The sequence below is a fragment of the Peromyscus californicus genome, unplaced genomic scaffold (assembly GCF_007827085.1).
Source record: "Peromyscus californicus insignis strain IS unplaced genomic scaffold, ASM782708v3 Scaffold_6__1_contigs__length_162567912, whole genome shotgun sequence".
Classification (NCBI taxonomy): Eukaryota; Metazoa; Chordata; class Mammalia; order Rodentia; family Cricetidae; genus Peromyscus; species Peromyscus californicus.
The window spans coordinates 129,524,582-129,542,466 of NW_026294584.1; the positions used below are offsets into that span (position 1 = coordinate 129,524,582).

Genomic DNA, 17,885 nt, shown 5'->3' on the forward strand with positions numbered 1-17,885 from the left:
TTCTGGAGTTATGGCACATGCCACCACACCTGGTTAGTGTGGTTTATTTTTAAATGTATGACAGTCTGGGCCTGCTGTCTTGCAGAGGAGGAAGATCTTAATTATTAACTCTTTTTTTTTTTTAATAGAAAGTAGTGGGACCAGAATTTTGATTTCTTTTAAGCCAGTGGTTCTCAACCTTCCCAATGCAGTGACCCTTTAATAGAGTTCCTCATGCTGTGGTGACCCCCAGCCATAAAATTATTTCATTGCTACTTCAGAACTGTAATTTTGCTACTGTCAGGAATCGTAATGTGAGTGTCTGATGTGCAAGGCCTCTGACATTCAGCCACAGCTGGGAACGACTGCTTTAAGCTGGCTGTGGTTCTCTCCTTTCTAAGGTTAGTGTAGTCTTAGGGGATTGGCCATCGTTCTGTCCTCTTTCCTGCACGTCCTTCCATTCTGTGTCTCTTTCTAAACACTGTCTTCTCCGAATTGTGGGAAATTCACATGTGCTGGCTGTTTTTGCACTTAGTTCAAGAGAGTTTCAGTTTCTCTTGGCGTCTTGTCTTTGCCCCGTGTGTTGTGTAGATATGCTTCTCCATCTCATGTGTTTTGCATTTATTATTACGATCAGCTTTCTGTTGTGCTCTGGGAGAGGCATTATGTAACTTATTTTTAAAAATAATTTCATTTTTAATTGTGCCTACTTGTAAAGGGGGGAGGGGTGCTATGTGCATGTGCACGCAGTTGCCCGAGGAAGCCAGAAGAGAGCATGGGGCCCCTGCGGCTAGAATTACAAGCAGTTGTGTGCAGCTCAGCATGGTGCTGGGAGCTAGCATGGGTCCTCTGCAAGAGCGGGAAGTGTTCCTAGCTGGGAAGAGTGTGTGTTCTGTGGCTATTCATCAGATGTCGGGTATAGCCCATTGGTAGTTAGCATTTTGCAATCAGATGTGTCCTCATTAACTCTGCATGTCGATAGAGAATGACTGGCATCTCCAGTGCTAACAGAGGCTTCATCTCCTCCCTGTTGTCCTATTGGCCTTTGCCTTGGTTATCCCCTTACTCTGATGTTGTGGTGGGGCTGGAGAAATAGTTCAGTCAATACAGTGACTGCTGACAAGAATGAAGCCTGATCTTGAGTCCCCAGCACTCACATAAAAAGCTGGACATAGCCTGAATCCCTGTTTTATTTGGGAACAGAGACAAGAGGATCCCTAAAGCGTACTAGCTCCATCGGTGAGTTTCAGTTTCAGTGGGCAGCACTGTCCGAGAAGATAAAAGTGAAGACTAGTTAAGGAAAGGCAGCTGGTGTCATCTGGGAGCCTCCACGTGCACCTGACTGGTGTCATCTGGGAGCCTCCACGTGCACCTGACTGCTCCGTTTCTGACCTGTACCTGTACATCCCTCCCTAGGCAACCTGGTTATCCCCTGCTCCTAGAAGGTCACCATATTGATGATAAATTTAGTGCAGACACCTGATTGGCATGTATACTACAGCCTAGAACTCCTGAACTTACCTGGTGGTGATGGCGCATGCCTCTAATCCCAGCACTTGGGAGTTTGAGGCTAGCCTGGTCTACAGAGTGAGTTCAGGGCAGCCAGAAACAGAGAAACCCTGTCTCAGTAGAAAAAAAGAACTCCTGGACTCAGTTGATCCTCATGCTTCTGCTGGGATTACAGGAGTGCACCACCACACCCCGCCTCCATATGCACCTGTACACATCACACACACACACACACACACACACACACACACACACACACACACACACACACACGGCGAGGGGTGGGAGAGAGTATGGTGCTGGCAACATAACTCAGTGGTGATAGAAAACTTGCTTCACGTGCTTGAGGTCCTGAATTCCATCACTTAATAGAAAAATCAAACCAAAACACAATCACCATGCCTTCTTGGAGAATTACTCCTGCCACATTATAGAGCCTCTCATTTTATTCCACATCTTTGATTGTTTTGGAGTCTTCTCAGGAACTGATATACTCTTTTCTTTTAATTCTGTTGACATACTATATTTTTCTACATTTATTTTAAGCTGTGGGTCTTTAGACACCTGGCTGAGGGTGCAGTCTAGTGGTTGGATGCTCGTCTGCTCTGCACAGGGCCCTGGCTTCCGTCCTCAGCACAGGAAGAAGTGCCCATATCTCTTACATCATAGTATTTGCAGATAACCTGTGCATATATGCTCTACTCTGCTCAGTCATCTGTAGATTATCTATAGAGCCCAGCACACTGCCAATGTTGTCTAAAAGGCTGTGCGGAACTCTTTAGAGACATCACACACACACACACACACACACACACACACACACACACAAAAAAAAAAAAAAAAAAAAAAATCATGTGCCTAGTGCAGATGCAGCTGGGATTTCTTTCTTCAAACACCTGCCGTCTGTGGTTGTTGAGTCTGCAGACGGAGAACCTACGATGCTCAGGACTGACTAGAACTGGCACCGGCCTGTCACTTGTCATCTCTCCTCTGTTCTTCTCCCTTGTCCCTTTCCCTGGATTTGCCTCTAATTCTCTGTGCATCTTTGTGGTTTTGATTGTGCATTTTCTACAACACCATTTTTCCCCTTTCTTAGCATATTATGTTATAATTGTATCTTTTCTAGTATCTGCCTGCCTTAGTTACTGTTATTGCTGTGAGGAGACACCATGACCAAGACAACTCATAGCAAAAAGCATTTAACTGGGGGCTTGCTTACAATTTCAAAAAGTTGGTCCATGATAATCATGGCAGGGAGCGTGGTGATAGGCAGGCAGGCAGGCAGGCATGGTGCTGGAGAGAGAGAGCGAGCTCACATCGGATCAGGAAGGTGCAGGCAGAGAGAGCAAGACTGTACCTGGCGTGGGCTTCTGAAACCTCAGAGCACATCCCCAGTGAAACATTCCTCCAGCAAGACCACTGTGGTATTGTGTTCCCCCAAATATTGTGCATGCTAGTAAACTTCTCTGGGGTCACAGACAGAGCAGCCACAATATTAAACATAAAGGATAGGCAGTGGTAGCACACGCCTTTAATCCTAGCATTCCAGAGGCAGAAATCCATGTGTTCAAGGATACAGACAGGCGTGGTGACTCATCAAGCCTTTAATCCCAGAAAGCAAGATCTTAGTCCCAGGGAGTGAGGCAGAAAGCAGAAAGATATATAAGGCGTGAGGACCAGAAACTAGAAGCATTTGGCCTGGTTAAGCATTTGGCTGGTTAAGCATTCAGGCTTTTGAGCAGCAATTCAGCTGAGACCCATTCTGGATGAGGACTCAGAAACCTCCAGTCTGAGGAAACAAGACCAGCTGAGGATCCGACGAGGTGAGGTAGCCGTGGCTTGTTCTGGCTCTCTGATTTTCCAGTGTTCACCCCAATCCCTGGCTCAGGTTTGATTTTATTAATAAGAACTTTTAAGATTCATGCTACAGCCGGGCGGTGGTGGCGCACGCCTTTAATCCCAGCACTCGGGAGGCAGAGTCAGGCGGATCTCTGTGAGTTTGAGGCCAGCCTGGGCTACCAAGTGAGTCCCAGGAAAGGCGCAAAGCTACACAGAGAAACCCTGTCTCGAAAAACCAAAAAAAAAAAAAAAAAAAAAAAAGATTCATGCTACAGACCACACACACCTACTCCAGCAAGGCCATCCCTCTGCCCAAACAGTTCCACTAACTGGGGACCAGGCATTCAAACACTTGAGCCTATGGGGGTCATTCTCATTTAGACCAGTGCACTAGACTGGAGTTTAATATACCTTACCACTAACACAGGGCTGCTGTTAGCAATATTGTACCAGTCAGGTGGAGTGGACCCCTTACATTAACACACTGTCCTCCTTCCTGCCTCATGTCACTGCTGCCATTCACTTCAGTGACACATAAACAAATGTAAGTATCCATGATCACACACAGTTACCTTGAACGGATCGTTAAGTTAATTAAGAATCGGGAAAATAGGGCAGGGTGGTGGCTCAGTGGATAAAAGCATTAGCTAGGCAACCCTGACCACCTAGATTCAATCTCTGTAACTCACAGAGCCACATGTGGGGCTGGAGAGATGGCGCAACAGTTAAGAGCATGTGCTGCTCTCCAGAGGACCTGAGTTCCGTCCCCAGCACCCATGGCAAAGGCTCACAAGCACCTCTAAGTCTAGCTCTGGGGGGTCTGACGCCCTCTTCTGACCTCCATAGACACCTGAACTCACGTGCACATACCCACACAGACACATACACATAATTTAAGTAAAAGACTTTTTCTGTGTTTTCTTAGGATCAAACCCCCGCTGCCCACCCTCCTCCGTTCATACTGATTTTCATCTGTGTTCTCATCCGTTGACTCCAGTTGCTTCAACTTCTGGTCTGCTAATCCCATCATGCTTACCATGTCTGCTTCAGGTGTTTACTCTGTCTGTTCAGACTGTCTGTACCTTTAGTCCTCCTTATGTCTTCATAGAAATGATACCCCATGGAGAAAACGGCTATAAATGGCCTTACTGAGGCAGGGGCAGGCAGGATGCGGGGAAAGGAGGCACCGTCTAGTCCCTGAGCCTTGGGACTGTGAACCTGATGGCTGTCTCAATCCCTCCCCACACGGGCCCACGGGCCAGGCAGGTGTGTATTTCCCTTTGCTGGATCAGCTAGCCTCTGACAAATGCCCACCGGGTTAGGCTCTGCTCTCCACCTTGCCTGTGTTAGAAGAGTAGCTGGTGTATCTCACCTCGAAGCCCCTGCTGCTGCTGGAAGCAAAAGGGTTTTTTCTCTGATATTCACTCTGAGAACCTGGTTGAGCTCTGGGCTGTAAAACTCACAAAAGCCTGGGGGCTTCATCCTCCTGGAAGTTTTCCATCTGAGGCTCCCAGAGGCCCCTCTGTTTGTTACTATGCAGGTTTCCTGCTCAGTGCCAGTTCCCTCAGGCTGTCTGCTTTCTTACAAGTCCTGTCTTGCCTGCCTGTGACTTCAGTGTGGGAAACAGTTTTTTGACCTGTGACCTCAACTAAGTGTTATAGAAATAGGTGCTCGTATATAGTTTTGAATTATCATGTGCAAGGAAGTATAACGCCTAAACAAAAGCCACCTTTAACAGGAGGTTTATAGAAACTGCACGTTCACATCCCGGTTAAAATATACAAGCTGGTTTTTAAACTGGGATATGTGTTTTGTGCTGCCCTTGTTTAAGAATAATAGACAAGGGCTGGAGAGATGGCTCAATGGTTAAGAGTGTGTACTGCTTGTACTGAGGACCCTGGATTGGTTCCCAGAACCCACACCAGGATGCTCACAGCCATCTGTAGCTCTGGTTTCAGAGGATCCAGTGCCCTCTGGCTTCCGTGGGCCTCTGCCTCATCTGGTGCACATAAACTCATACAGGCATACACATGGAAGGAACGAAAGGGAAGGAAGGGAGAAAAATAGATAAACTGGTGAATCCATTTTGCTTCTCGTGAGATAAAAACTATTACATTGGGCCAGCACAATGGCTCATTTGGGAAATGGTGATCGCTGCCGAACCTGATGACCGGAGTTCGGTCCCTGAGCCCCACATAGTGGAAAGAGAAAACTGACTTCCACAGATTGTTCTCTGTGTCCTGGCATACACACAACACACGGTACACATATTAACTAAATGAATAAATAAATGTAATAAAATACTTCTAAAGAAAAAAAAAACTATTACATTTTATTATCAGGTGATCAGAGTCCTGTGAAAGCCTTCTCCAGAGCTGCCCAGAATTGGAAGGCTTTGGTGGGTGTCAGTGCTGAGCTGTAGACTGTGCATTTGATGGAGCAGAGAGCAAGCATTGGCACAGTCCCAGCTGGAGAGTGCTTCTCCTGGCGCTGTCTCTTTCTACCATCTTGGTCCAGGGCTGTTGTTTTCCTGTATATCATAAATAGCAAAACCCCAGCTGTGCAGAAATGGTTAAGGCAAAGCTCAGACAGGAAGGACATGCGACATGCATGCATCATTGGACAGGAGTCAACGCTGGGCCAGCCAGTTGGTTCAGGAGTAAAGGCGCTTGCTGCCGAGCCTGGCTTCCTGAGTTCAAGCCCCAGGATCACGTGATAGGAGAGAGCACTGAATCCTCTGCGTTGCCCCCTCACCTCACTTGAGCACCTTTACTGCAGCTGGGGGAAAGGGGAGCAGAAGGGGGTGTGTAGCTAGAGTTTTCCTGCCTGGCCCACAGTCAGGACAAATCTCTGTCACCCGCCAGTCCCACAGCCGCTCAGACCCAACCAAGTAAACACAGAGACTTATATTGCTTACCAACTGTATGGCCGTACCAGGCTTCTTGCTAACTGTTCTTATATCTTAAATTAATCCATTTCTATAAATCTATACCTTGCCACATGGCTCGTGGCTTACCGGCATCTTCACATGCTGCTTGTCATGGCGACGGCTGGCAGTGTCTCTCCCACTCAGCCTTCCACTTCCCAGCATTCTCCTCTCTCCTTGTCCCGCCTATACTTCCTGCCTGGCCACTGGCCAATCAGTGTTTTATTTATACAGAATGATATCCACAGCACTTCCCCTTTTCCTTTTTTTCAAAAAGGAAGATTTTAACCTTAACATAGTAAAATTACATATAATTTGGGAATTTGGGCGTAGCTTCTCGTACTACTTCCTGCTGGAAGGGGGTGCTGTATCTTATGGGGACACAAAGAAAATTTTAGGATTATAGAGTAGTCCATGAGGCTGTATTGTCTGAGCCAGTTGCCTTGAAACCATTCTGGATGTTGGATCATCTGGGCCATGATGTCATCGGAGACCTTTCAGGGGGTCTTGGCTGGTCAAACCTGATGTATCTTAATCTGGAACAAAGCCATAGCCTCTGGCTTTCTGTGGAAACAAAAGCAGAGCCTCCTTTCCAAAGCAACATATCCTTACATCCAAATTTTGAAGTCAAGGTACCTTTAAAATATACATTTTGGCATAACTCAACAGCTTTTGCAATCAAATGTTTTTCTTCAGTTACGAATATCAAAGAGAACATAATCCAGATTCTCTGTGTGGTAGCCATCTTTATGTGGCTTATTTTTTATATTACCTTGAACCTACTGCTTTAAACTGCAGCATTCTAAGACCAAAACAGCGCTGTGGCTGCTGGCTCCGCCCACTTCAGCTTCCCAACATGGCGGTGGTATGTTTACCACCAGCTCTGGGAGCCATCTTGGGTCTATGCTTTTATCCAAGCAGCGCGTGTAGCTCAGAAACCTCTTTTTTTGTTTTGTACTAGCAAAGGCTAAATCCACCATGCAGCTTAATGTGCCACTTGCAGAAGCCTCATTCCCGCCACACTGCAGATAGAGCCCGCACGCCAGGAATCCGCCATAGTAGCTCAAACACGCAGGCTGCTGCTAACTTGAGAGAGACAACTAGGAACTGTTTTTAGCTCCGTTTTAGAATCTTTTTACTCAGGTTTTAGGTGGAAACTCTTGCCAACACGTTGGGCGCCATTTGTAGCTAGAGTTTTCCTGCCTGGCCCACAGTCAGAACAAATCTCTGTCACCCGCCAGTCCCACAGCCACTCAGACCCAACCAAATAAACACAGAGACTTATATTGCTTACCAACTGTATGGCCGTGGCAGGCTTCTTGCTAACTGTTCTTATATCTTAAATTAATCCATTTCTATAAATCTATACCTTGCCACGTGGCTTGTGGCTTACCGGCGTCTTCACATGCTGCTTGTCATGGCGACAGCTGGCAGTGTCTCTCCCACTCAGCCTTCCACTTCCCAGAATTCTCCTCTCTCCTTGTCCCGCCTATACTTCCTGCCTGGCCACTGGCCAATCAGTGTTATATTTATACAGAACGATATCCACAGCAGGGGTGGGGCACACCACTGCTTTATTTAGGAAAATCATCCAAACCTGAACTTGTAACTTCCCAGGACGTAAAGGGTTTGCTGTTCAGGAACCCTTGTTGGTTTAAGGGCCATGCTGTGTTGAGTGCAGATTGGTAGGTTACTGCTAGATGCATTTTAACTGTAGCTTTCTCTCCCTCCCTCCCTTCCTCCTTGTTTGTTTTTATAGTTTTAGACACATTCTGCCCTCTAAGAAGATTAAGCTCTTGCCAGGAGGAGAAAGGCCTGATACCTTTCAGAAGCTGCTTGTGTTCAGCAGGTTAACTCGGCACTGGAGGTCCGTGTGTGATTCCACACGCTCCAAGAGGATTAAGTTTTTCTACATAGTTTCCAGCCTTAGCATTAAACTTCTGTCACCCTAGGTCCATGCTGCCTGTCCTTCATTCTGTCCTTGCTGTCCTCCTCCACTCTCGGGTTTGTAGGCTACACAGTGATCTGTAGAAACAAGGGCTTAAAGTCCTAGAGTTCAACTAAGGTCCAACAGAAACATCCACTCTCATTAAGTCATTAAAAAGATCCTACTTAACACTTAGAAGCCTGTCACTTAATTTACATACCCATTCTTCTAAGACACCATCCTGATTTGTAAGGAGTCTCACTATTGAGGGTTGAGGGAATCCCATATTTCTTAGATGCTTTCTATTATTTATTTATTTTGGTTTTTCAAGACAGGGATGTTCTTTGTAGTCCTGGCTATCCTGGAACTTATACTGTAGACCAGGCTGACCTCAAATTCAGATATCTACCTGCCTCTGCCTCCAAAGTGCTGGGATTAAAGGCATGCGCTGCTGCCACCACCACCCAGCTATTAGATGCTTTGTAAAATCCATGAGTTGGACTGTGGCTGAGCCAGGCTGCTCAGCTCTCTAGGTCTCCCAGCGTGACCTGTCAGCCTGTGGATCATTTTCTCCCTACTTGGGCTCGTCTCAGCTCCTTATTTTACTTTATTTATTTGTTTATTATTTATTCATTCATTTTTGAGACAGGCTCACTGTGTAGCCCTGGTTGGCCTGGAACTGTGTAGACCAGGCTGGCCTTGAACACACAAAGATCCACTTGCCTCTGCCTCCCTAGTGCTGAGATTAAAGGTGTGCACCACCATGCCCACCTTTCTCAGCCCCTTCTTGATGTTGTCAACTCCTAAGCACCTCTTGTTCCTTCACTCAGCTTGGGGAGCCACAGATGGAGCCTCACTCACTTTCTCGGGAGACATCCTTCTCTCCTGAGCAGGCGCTTAGCTCAATCTCCCAGCACTGCTGAGACAAACTCCGCCTCCTACCCCAACCCCTCTACCCCTCACCCCCTCTCACCGCCTCCAGCCCCAGCCCCTGGCTTTCCTATGTCTCTCTGCCCCTTCTTAACCGCCACCCTGCCTGGGGCAGGGGAGCTGACCCTGCACACTAAGTGCGTTTGTCTTTTGTTTGTTTGTTTGTTTTTGTTTTTTGTTCTTTTTGAGACAGTTTTTTTCTTCAATGTAGCTCTGGCTGTGAAGAAACTTGATCTGTAGCCCAGGCTGGTCTCGATCTCAAAGATCCGCCTGCCTCTGCCTCCCAAGTGCTGAGACTAAAGGTGTGTGTCACCACCGCCTAGTCCACCTGTTTCCTTTTTTTTTTTAAATTTTTAAGCATAATTTCTTTAATGAATCTTTGGGAATTTCACATCCTGTACCCCAATTCCACTCACCTCCCGGACCCTCCATATCTCCCCTTTCCAATGCAGTGGCCCCCCAAAAATAAAAATTTTTTGAAAATCAAACCAAAACAAAAAGAAAACGAGCAAAAAAACAAAACAACAAAGAAAACCTCTGCGTTCCTCCATTTTTCCCGCCTCTCTCCATCTGTCCTGGTGGCCGTGGGAGCCTCAGTGTGTCCCACAGTCTACCCTTTTGTCCAATCCGCTGTACCTGCTAATAATGTTCATTGCACTGAGTCAGTGGTCTGGTTCAAGGCCTGTGGTTTCTGGTACACCATCATCACTGCATCCTCACGGGAACTCCTCAACCACAGGCAGCAGGGAGCTGACTCTGATGGCATAGGCATAGGGAAGCTGGCTCCACCCCTCACCTGAATAGGAGAGCCTGGACTGACGAGCTCAACGACACCCAGGCCCACAGCCTGGGCTTGGTCCATCCTGACATCTACCCCAGCTAGGACCTGCTGGAGCTGTGAAGACACTGTCTCTGTGGAACGATAACTGTGGGGTCTTCATGACTCGGTGTCTGTGTTTCTTAAGAAGGTTGTACTCACGGCCCTAGGGCAGCCTAATGCAATACCTGTAGTATGCCCGAGTTTGATCTGTGGTCAGCCACAGGACACAGTGGACACTTCCGCCTGCAACGTCATCCCAGCACTCAGCTGATGTAGAGATTTTCCTCTGCAGGACACCGAAACTGTAGAAGGAGTGTATGGGCCTGAGTTCATTCCCCTTTCTATTTTCCCTCCATCTTTTAAACACAGTACACATACACAGTCTGGATATTGTTTTTTTTTAATATATTGCCATGTCTTGGAAATCAACTTTTACCAGCCATTCAGAGCCGTGTGGGTTTTTTTTTTTAATGAGTTACAGATATACCACTGCTTGTAAATGCAGCATAATATGGCTACACAGTCCCCTGTCAGATATCCATTTCCAAGGTTTTCTGCTGCAGTGGTTCAATGAGCCGTCTTACATCTGTGGTCATGCTACAAACAACTGCATAGAAACTTTCACAAGTGAAATTGCTAATTGTGGTGTTTATGCTTTTCCAAAAGGAGAATTTTTTAAAATTCTATTAAGTTACTGCCTCTCAGGTGTCTGTTCATGTGTCTACTGATTCCTGGATGCAGCCAACGTCTGCTGTCTTTTTCATTCTCTTCTCGTGTCCCTTCTGGGTTCTAGGAGAACTCTTGAGGCCCTGCAGCTCACTGCCTGCCCTTCAGCTGGCAGCCCCTGTGATCACTGATCCAGGGGTGTGACAGTCATATGTTTTGCTCTGAGAGTTCTTGTTCTCTTGTCAAGGCAACTGGCCTTTCGTCTTCCTGCCTTCTGTGGGAAGAGTAACACGCTTATGGGAGTTCTGTCTGCATCCTAACCGCTCAGACGGATTCTCACAACATGGACTTTATGTATCCAGCACCCACTATTATTAGCACCATGAGCACCCCTCTTCTGGACACATTCTCTCCATAGGTCCACTTCTGACACCCTGGACTCTAACACCCTGGATTAATTGTACCTGTTTTTTAACTTTGTATAATGGTAATTGTGCAGTGCATACAGTTTCTTCTCTTAATGTGTTTGATGAATGTAATTATAATTTATGTTATTGCTATATAGTATTCCATTCCTGAATATACCTAATTCATTTATTCATCTACTATTAATAGTTGCTTAAGTGACTTCTAGTTTGGTTATCATGAGTAGTGCTGCCATGAACACTTTCGTTTGTGTCATCTGATGCTCCTGGGTGCACATCTTTGTTTGTGTGGGTACCTAAGGATTACTGGGTCACAGGGCATATAAGTACTAAACTTTTTTTTACTATCTTTTTATTTATTCCCTGTGTCTTTCACATCATGCATCTCAATCCCATTCATCTCCTTGTCCCTTCATATCAACCCTCTGCCCTTGCAAATTTCCCCCAAAATAAAATAAATTTTAAGAGAAAAGAAAAAGAAAAACCTTGTTGTGGAAGCTGTAGTGTGACACAGTGAGTCACACAGTAAACCCTTTTATCCATATAACTTTACTTGCAAGTATTCATTTCAAAGAGTCATTGGTCTGGTTCAAGGTCTCTGGTTTCTGCTACCTCATCAATACTGGGCCCTCACTGGGACTCCTCCTGGATATCCTGTTGTTGCCCTGTATCATGGAGATCCTGCAGCTTTGGATTTGCAGGACCTTCCCCTTCACGTGTTCCAGCAGATCATAGATAGGATGGATGTTGGGGTGGGCCAACTCATAGCCCTGGTTCTGGGCCTGGGTAGATGCTGGGTTGGTCAGCCCACCAGCTCTCCCTGTCCCCACCACCAGGGTGAGCTCTCCAGGGTTGCCTCAGCTAATTCATGCAGCTAGGAGCAGGGGGTGGACCAGTTCTCCTCCTCTCATGCCCTCAGGCCGGCTCTCCACACCTGCACCACCAGGGCCACTAGTACTAAACTTCTAAAGGGGTGGTCTCATCTTACACTTCCTGGGAGTCCCGAGTGTCCCACGTCCTTGCTAACACTTGCTATGTCCTGACTTTTGTAATCCCTTTGGTGAGTACAGGGCATATTCATTGTAGTTAGTTTCTCTTTCTCTGAAAACATGTGGTGTTGAGTATATTCTTGTGTTGATTGCCCTCATCTGTGATGTTCCTGTTGACATTCATTTTTCCATTTCTAACAGTTAGGTTTTAAAATGATTTTTGGCTAGCTGGGATGTCAGATTTCTAACAAACCATTTTGTCCTGCCCACTCCCATGATCACTTTCCACTTTCCCTTGGATCTCCCGTCCTGTCACTTACTTTGTAACAAGTGAGTCTCGGGCCCAGTAGCTTGAGTCCTGCAGAACATTCAGAAACTTGCACGAAACTTACTTTATTGGGAGAAGTTGGAGTCACACAGAAGATGATGTGACTCTCGCAAGCAGAGGCGGAGTAAATACTCAGTCTTCCTCTACTCTTTCTTAAGGAGTTTTTGAAGAGACAGAGTGTGTGTGTGTGTGTGTGTGTGTGTGTGTGTGTGTGTGTGTGTCTGTCTGTCTGTCTCTCTGTCTGTCTCTGTGAGTACAGGTGTCTGAGAAGGCCAGAGGTGTCAGATTCCCTGAAGCTAGAGTACAGACAATTGTGAGCCACCTGATGGTGGGTGCTGGGAACTGAACCCAGGTCCTCTGCAAGAGCAGCTAGTCTCTTAACCCCTGGGCCATCTCTCCAGCCTGTCAGGTAGCATTTTTACCTTATATTTTATTTTCCTTTCAAAAAGTTTTATGGCCAGGCAGTGGTGGTACATGCCTTTAATCCCAGCACTCGGGAGGCAGAGGCAGGCGGATCTATGTGAGTTCGAGGCCAGCCTGGGCTACAGAGTGAGTTCCAGGAAAGGCTCCAAAGCTACACAGAGAAACCCTGTCTTGAAAAACCAAAAAAAAAAAAGTTTTAGCACATTTATTTACTTATACTTGAGTGTGCTGTGTCCACGCATGTGCTATGGGGTGCATATTGAGATCCGAGTACAACTTGTAGAAGTCAGTTCCTTCCTTCCACCCTGTGGGCCCTGGGGATCGAACTTGGGTCATGAAGCTTGGTGATAGCCACCTCTGCCTGCTTAGCTACCTCCCCATTTTAAACACATGATTGTTAGAAACAAGAACCTTTTAATGCATATCTAACAGTTCTAGCTCCCTTTCTAAAAGGACCAATGTTTTGCAGGTTCTTGATCAATACGAGCGGGAAGGATTTGCTTTCCTAGCGAAGGTGTTTAACTCCTCACATTCCTTCTTAGAAGACCTGACTGGACTTACACTTCTCCATCAAGAGACCCAAGCTGCAGAGGTAAGAACACAGCATTTCTGTCCCGAGGACTGAGGTTTACAACGTGCCAGACTCTTGCCTTTGTGGTTAATGTTAGCTTTTTTTTTTTTTCCCTGAGAGCAGGTAGCACCTTGGTATCAGGGGCACACCATGTCGTGCCAAGGTGTCTGTCCTGTAGCTGCCGACAGCACTAAGTCAAGGCAGAGCGAGCCGAGGGCCCTGATTTCTGAGCATTGCTTGTGTTTCTGGAAGGTGTGCTTGAGCACAGCTGTTGGAGAATGGTCTTTAAGGTGTCTGTGAAAACACAAGTCAGTGAGGACCTTGGGCTTTGGCTGTGTCATCAGAGAAAATGGGGCCCGCTTGTTGACAGTCTGGTCAGTCTTAGGTACCGACGTTGGCCTGTTGTGAAATGGCCCTGCCTGGCCTGGGAGTTGTGCAGGTCCCCACCCTGAATGAGGGACCGACACAGGGGGCAGTGAAGACCACAGTTCCTCAAAATGGGTGACTGAGAATGAGGACAGCATCTCAGCCATGGCTTTCCCCTGAAGGGGTCATAAGGTGACCCAGGCCCTCACGGCATTTCCCTGGCTGTGCAGGGAACCCTTGCCATCCCAGTTTCTACAGACCTGGCTCAGTGCTGCAGAGCCATGAGTCCCGGTCATTGATAAACACCCCAAGAACTGCTTCTCCACACCACTGAGGAGGCCCCAAGTAGTCAGGGAATGACCGGCCTGGACCAGTCCTGGCCAGCCAGTGGAATAAGGGCTGCCATTTGGAGAGGTGGGATGAGCTCTGAGTAGAAGAAACCATTGGAAAAACCAGAGTATGGCTGCTTGGACTCATGAGCAGGTTAGGGTGAGATTGACAGGGGCACCCTGGAAACAAGGCAGTCTGCCTCTAGCACTTGGCTTAGAGCTGAAAGCGAATTTTCTTCAACTTGTTCGGATGCTGGGGTGTTAAGCAGATGTGGTCTTTCACTGATGTCTGGTACTTAGAAGCTGGAGAGTCCCTCATCTTCAGAGCCAGGAAGTGAATAGCATCTCTGGAGAGCCCTGAGAGATGAAACTGTCCCCTAGACTGAGACTGGGGTCCCAGGCAGGTTTCAGGATGTTTTGCTGATGGTGGCTCCTGTGACCTGGAAGTGCATGAGGAGGAACCTGCAGATCTCAGCAGCTCTGACATCACTGATGGCAAGAGGCTTTGCCAGCAACAGAATTAACTTCTTTAGCCACTCAGAAGCGCTGTAGCAGAGATTTCCTTCTATCTCACTCTAGAGACAGAGCAGATGTCAGAGTAGTGGGCTCAGCCCTTGGTCACATCCGCTTAGTCTGCATTTTAGTGGCTCAGCTGGTCATATCCTTCTCAAAGGCCCAGAGGAAAACAAGTCCCTGCCAGCCTTGGTGTCAATAGTCTGGGCAGGAAGGACAGAGCTTCATCTGTGAGTCTGAGTGGGGTTTTTTGAAGTTTCCTTCACTAAGTTAGCTCTGGATTCAGAAATCCCCTGTAACTTTGGAGGTGAGCGATAATAAGCCTGTTAGCCTATGAGCCAGATGTGGCTTGCAGCTGTGGTGTTTTGGAGCTTGCCCTGTGTTAAATTTTAAAGAAAGCCAGAATTTGAAAATCACATCTTTTACATAAAAGTCTCAATTTCCTCATTTCCAACTTCTTTAAAAAATCAGACACCTTCTGTATAGAATGATGTATATGGACTGGAGAGATGGCTCAGAGGTTAAGAGCACTGCTTGCTCTTCCAGAGGTCCTGAGTTCAATTCCCAGCAACCACATGGTGGCTCACAACCATCTATAGTGAGATCTGGTACCCTCTTCTGGCCTGCAGGGATACATGCAGACAGAACACTGTATACATAATAAATAAATAAATCTTTAAAAAAAAAAAAGAAGAAGAAGAAGAAAGAAATGATGCATAGGATGCAGACTTTGAAGGCATAAAATATGTAATGGGCTGAGTGCAGCTTGGTGGTGCAGTGCTTCCGATCTTGCGCAAGGCCCTGGGTTCAACGCCAACACCACATTAGGAACGTCTATAGACACACAGTTGTCATGCCTGTCACATGGCTCCATTTCCTCTCCTGGAGACAGATGCTGTTTCTTCACCCTTCAGCCATGTTCTGGGTTAATTTCATGCTCTGCAGTTGACAGCCTTTCTGGGAGTGTGGATCTGTAACCCCTGACTTACCAAAGCTGTAAATAGAAGCTTTAAGAGAAGGGCGAAAATACAGCACTCCCCAGGGGACCACAGGGCAGCAAAGTCCCTGCCTCACGTGTGCCGTTGCTTTGTTCTGACAAGAGCATGTACGTGCAAGAGAATAAATAGAGATGCCAGAGAGTGGCTGGGTGCAGCTTACTGGTAGAGCACTCTCCTAGCTTGTGGAAGTCCAAGCCTCACTGCCCCAGGGTAAGGAGAAGATCAGGAGTTCAAAGTCATCCTCAGCTATGTAGTGAGTTCAAGGCCAATCTGGGCTACATGAAACCATATCTCCAATGCAAAACAAAAACATGTTTATATAAATATAGTATTTTGATTTTTATACTTATTTCTGGTGAATTTATAGATGCTCAGTATGAAAATATGAACTTCCATATTTTTTAATGCAACCTAATGAAGATGATAATTCCCTTTTGATGAACTGTTTTCATGAGCTTCGTGTTGTTGCAAAACACTTATTAAAGTAATATGCACTATTTCATCATATATGTTGTTTACAAAAACATTTAAATTTTTTTTGTGGTGCTGGAGCGCAAGACTATGTGCATTGTGAGTGTGTGTGTGTGTGTGTGTGTGTGTGTGAGAGAGAGAGAGAGAGAGAGAGGTGAGTCAATGTGTGAGTGTGTGTGTATGGGTGTGTATGTGTGTGTGTGTGTGTGTAACTTTTTAAAAATTACTGAACTTTTTCTGAAGCTCTGACACCAGGCGCCATGGTGGTTCCTGGACCAGGGTTAATGAAACAGTGGTGCTCACAGGCTCATGTTCGTTGTGAGAAGCAAAGGTGTTGGCAGCGAGCTGAGGTGCTATCAAAAATGTTCAGCCTTTCTGTAGGCCTTAAGTCCTGAGCCTCCCGGAGTCAGGATGCAGGAAAGCCTTTTGGGAAGATAACCACCATTCCCTTTAGTTTTAAAGGATGAGCAACCATCTTTATAAACAAAAGTTGCATGTGGTCATTGAAAGGCTGGGGAGGAGAGGAGCAGCGCCCCCAGCCTTCCTGACGTACAGAGCATGTGACACCATAGAGCTCGTCCCATTTTCCAAGTGTATGATTCTGGAGTTTTTAGTTTGCCCTGAGTGGGGTCATCATTGCCCCCACGTACACATTTTCATCACCCCCAGAAATAAACATGCCCATTATGGGGTCACTCTCCTGTCCCTGCCCCTCCAGCACTAATCTCTGGAAAGTTCTGCATGTATTTTAGTACTGTGTCTCCATTCAGTACTCCTCCTTAGAGAAGGAAGAGTGCCCAGCTGAACCTACCGGAGACCACATGTCCCCTTGTTCCCACAGAAAGGCCACAGTGACAAAGATACAGCCAAGCAGGGCCATCTTTGTTCACTGAGATTGACCATGGCAACCCTAGCTTTGCTAGGCACCGCCCCTCCCTCCGCTGTCACTCATCCTGACTGACGGCAGTGAGTTCATTCAAGGTCACCGTGCCTGTCCTGCTCTGGAGACCAGCAGGCAATGGGGAGGAGGAATTAAGAAGCATGGTTGCAGATAGAGCCTGGGCCGGCCCTAGGAAGATGCCTTGTTTATGGTGGTAATGTTTTTGTGGGAGCAATATGAGGGACAGTGAGTGGATGTCACTAGGGATGAAGCTTGAAGGTAAAGTAACAGGACCAGTGAACCATCATGGCAGAGAACAAGGAGTTACCCTGTTTGTCACAGTGAGGAGAGACTGCTGAGCTGGGGTACAGTTGTTGTTGTTTTTATATACAGGGTCTTGCTGTGTAGCCTTGGATGGCTTGGAATTCACTATGTAGACCAGGCTGACCTCAACCTCAGAGATTAGCTTATCTCTGCCACCCAAGTGGCAATCCAGATGTTCTTGATGTGGATTATGTATGGAAAGTTTAAAAGCATTTCCATGGGAAGGCCATTTGCCTTGGCTTGTATTTTATCTTGTAAAGATGGTACCTTGGACAGACACCCACATCCTTTGACTCCCATCCAGCTGTCAAATAGTGTTTTCATTTGGCCCATGGAATGTGAGAAGTCCCCACAGAGGAAAGGCCTCATTCAGCTTTCTATACTCTTAAAACATGGCCTTGTATGAAGGATGCTTTCACACTTTACCTCGGAGACTGGCCTTGACTCCCTGGTCCTTCCTCATCCTTCCTCTTTGCAACCTGAGGAAATGGAAATTGCAAGCTGATGAACCACAGGGTGTTCTAGCCACAGATCTGCTGAGGAGTTCCCCGAGTGTTGCTTTAATTAATGGATTTCTTAAGGAAAGTCTCAGTCTGACTCAAACATGCAAATACGTTAGCCTCATTTTAAGAAACTGGCTCAACTTAGCCTCCAGGGTTATTTCTCATCCTG

At 46.7% G+C, this 17,885-nt stretch overlaps 1 protein-coding gene across 9 annotated transcripts in view; it reads left to right on the forward strand.

Moving 5' to 3' along the window:
- Atg7 (autophagy related 7) overlaps positions 1 to 17,885 on the forward strand; it is a 279,653-nt gene that overhangs the window by 150,515 nt on the left and 111,253 nt on the right. For all 9 annotated transcript variants that reach the window (XR_008214479.1, XR_008214474.1, XR_008214477.1 and 6 more), the window contains exon 18: positions 13,231 to 13,353. Coding sequence is in view for 1 of the 9 variants with exons in the window: in XM_052721064.1 (XP_052577024.1) it covers positions 13,231 to 13,353 (123 nt within the window). In the remaining 8 variants the exon portion in view is untranslated. The remainder of the gene's footprint in view (positions 1 to 13,230; positions 13,354 to 17,885) is intronic.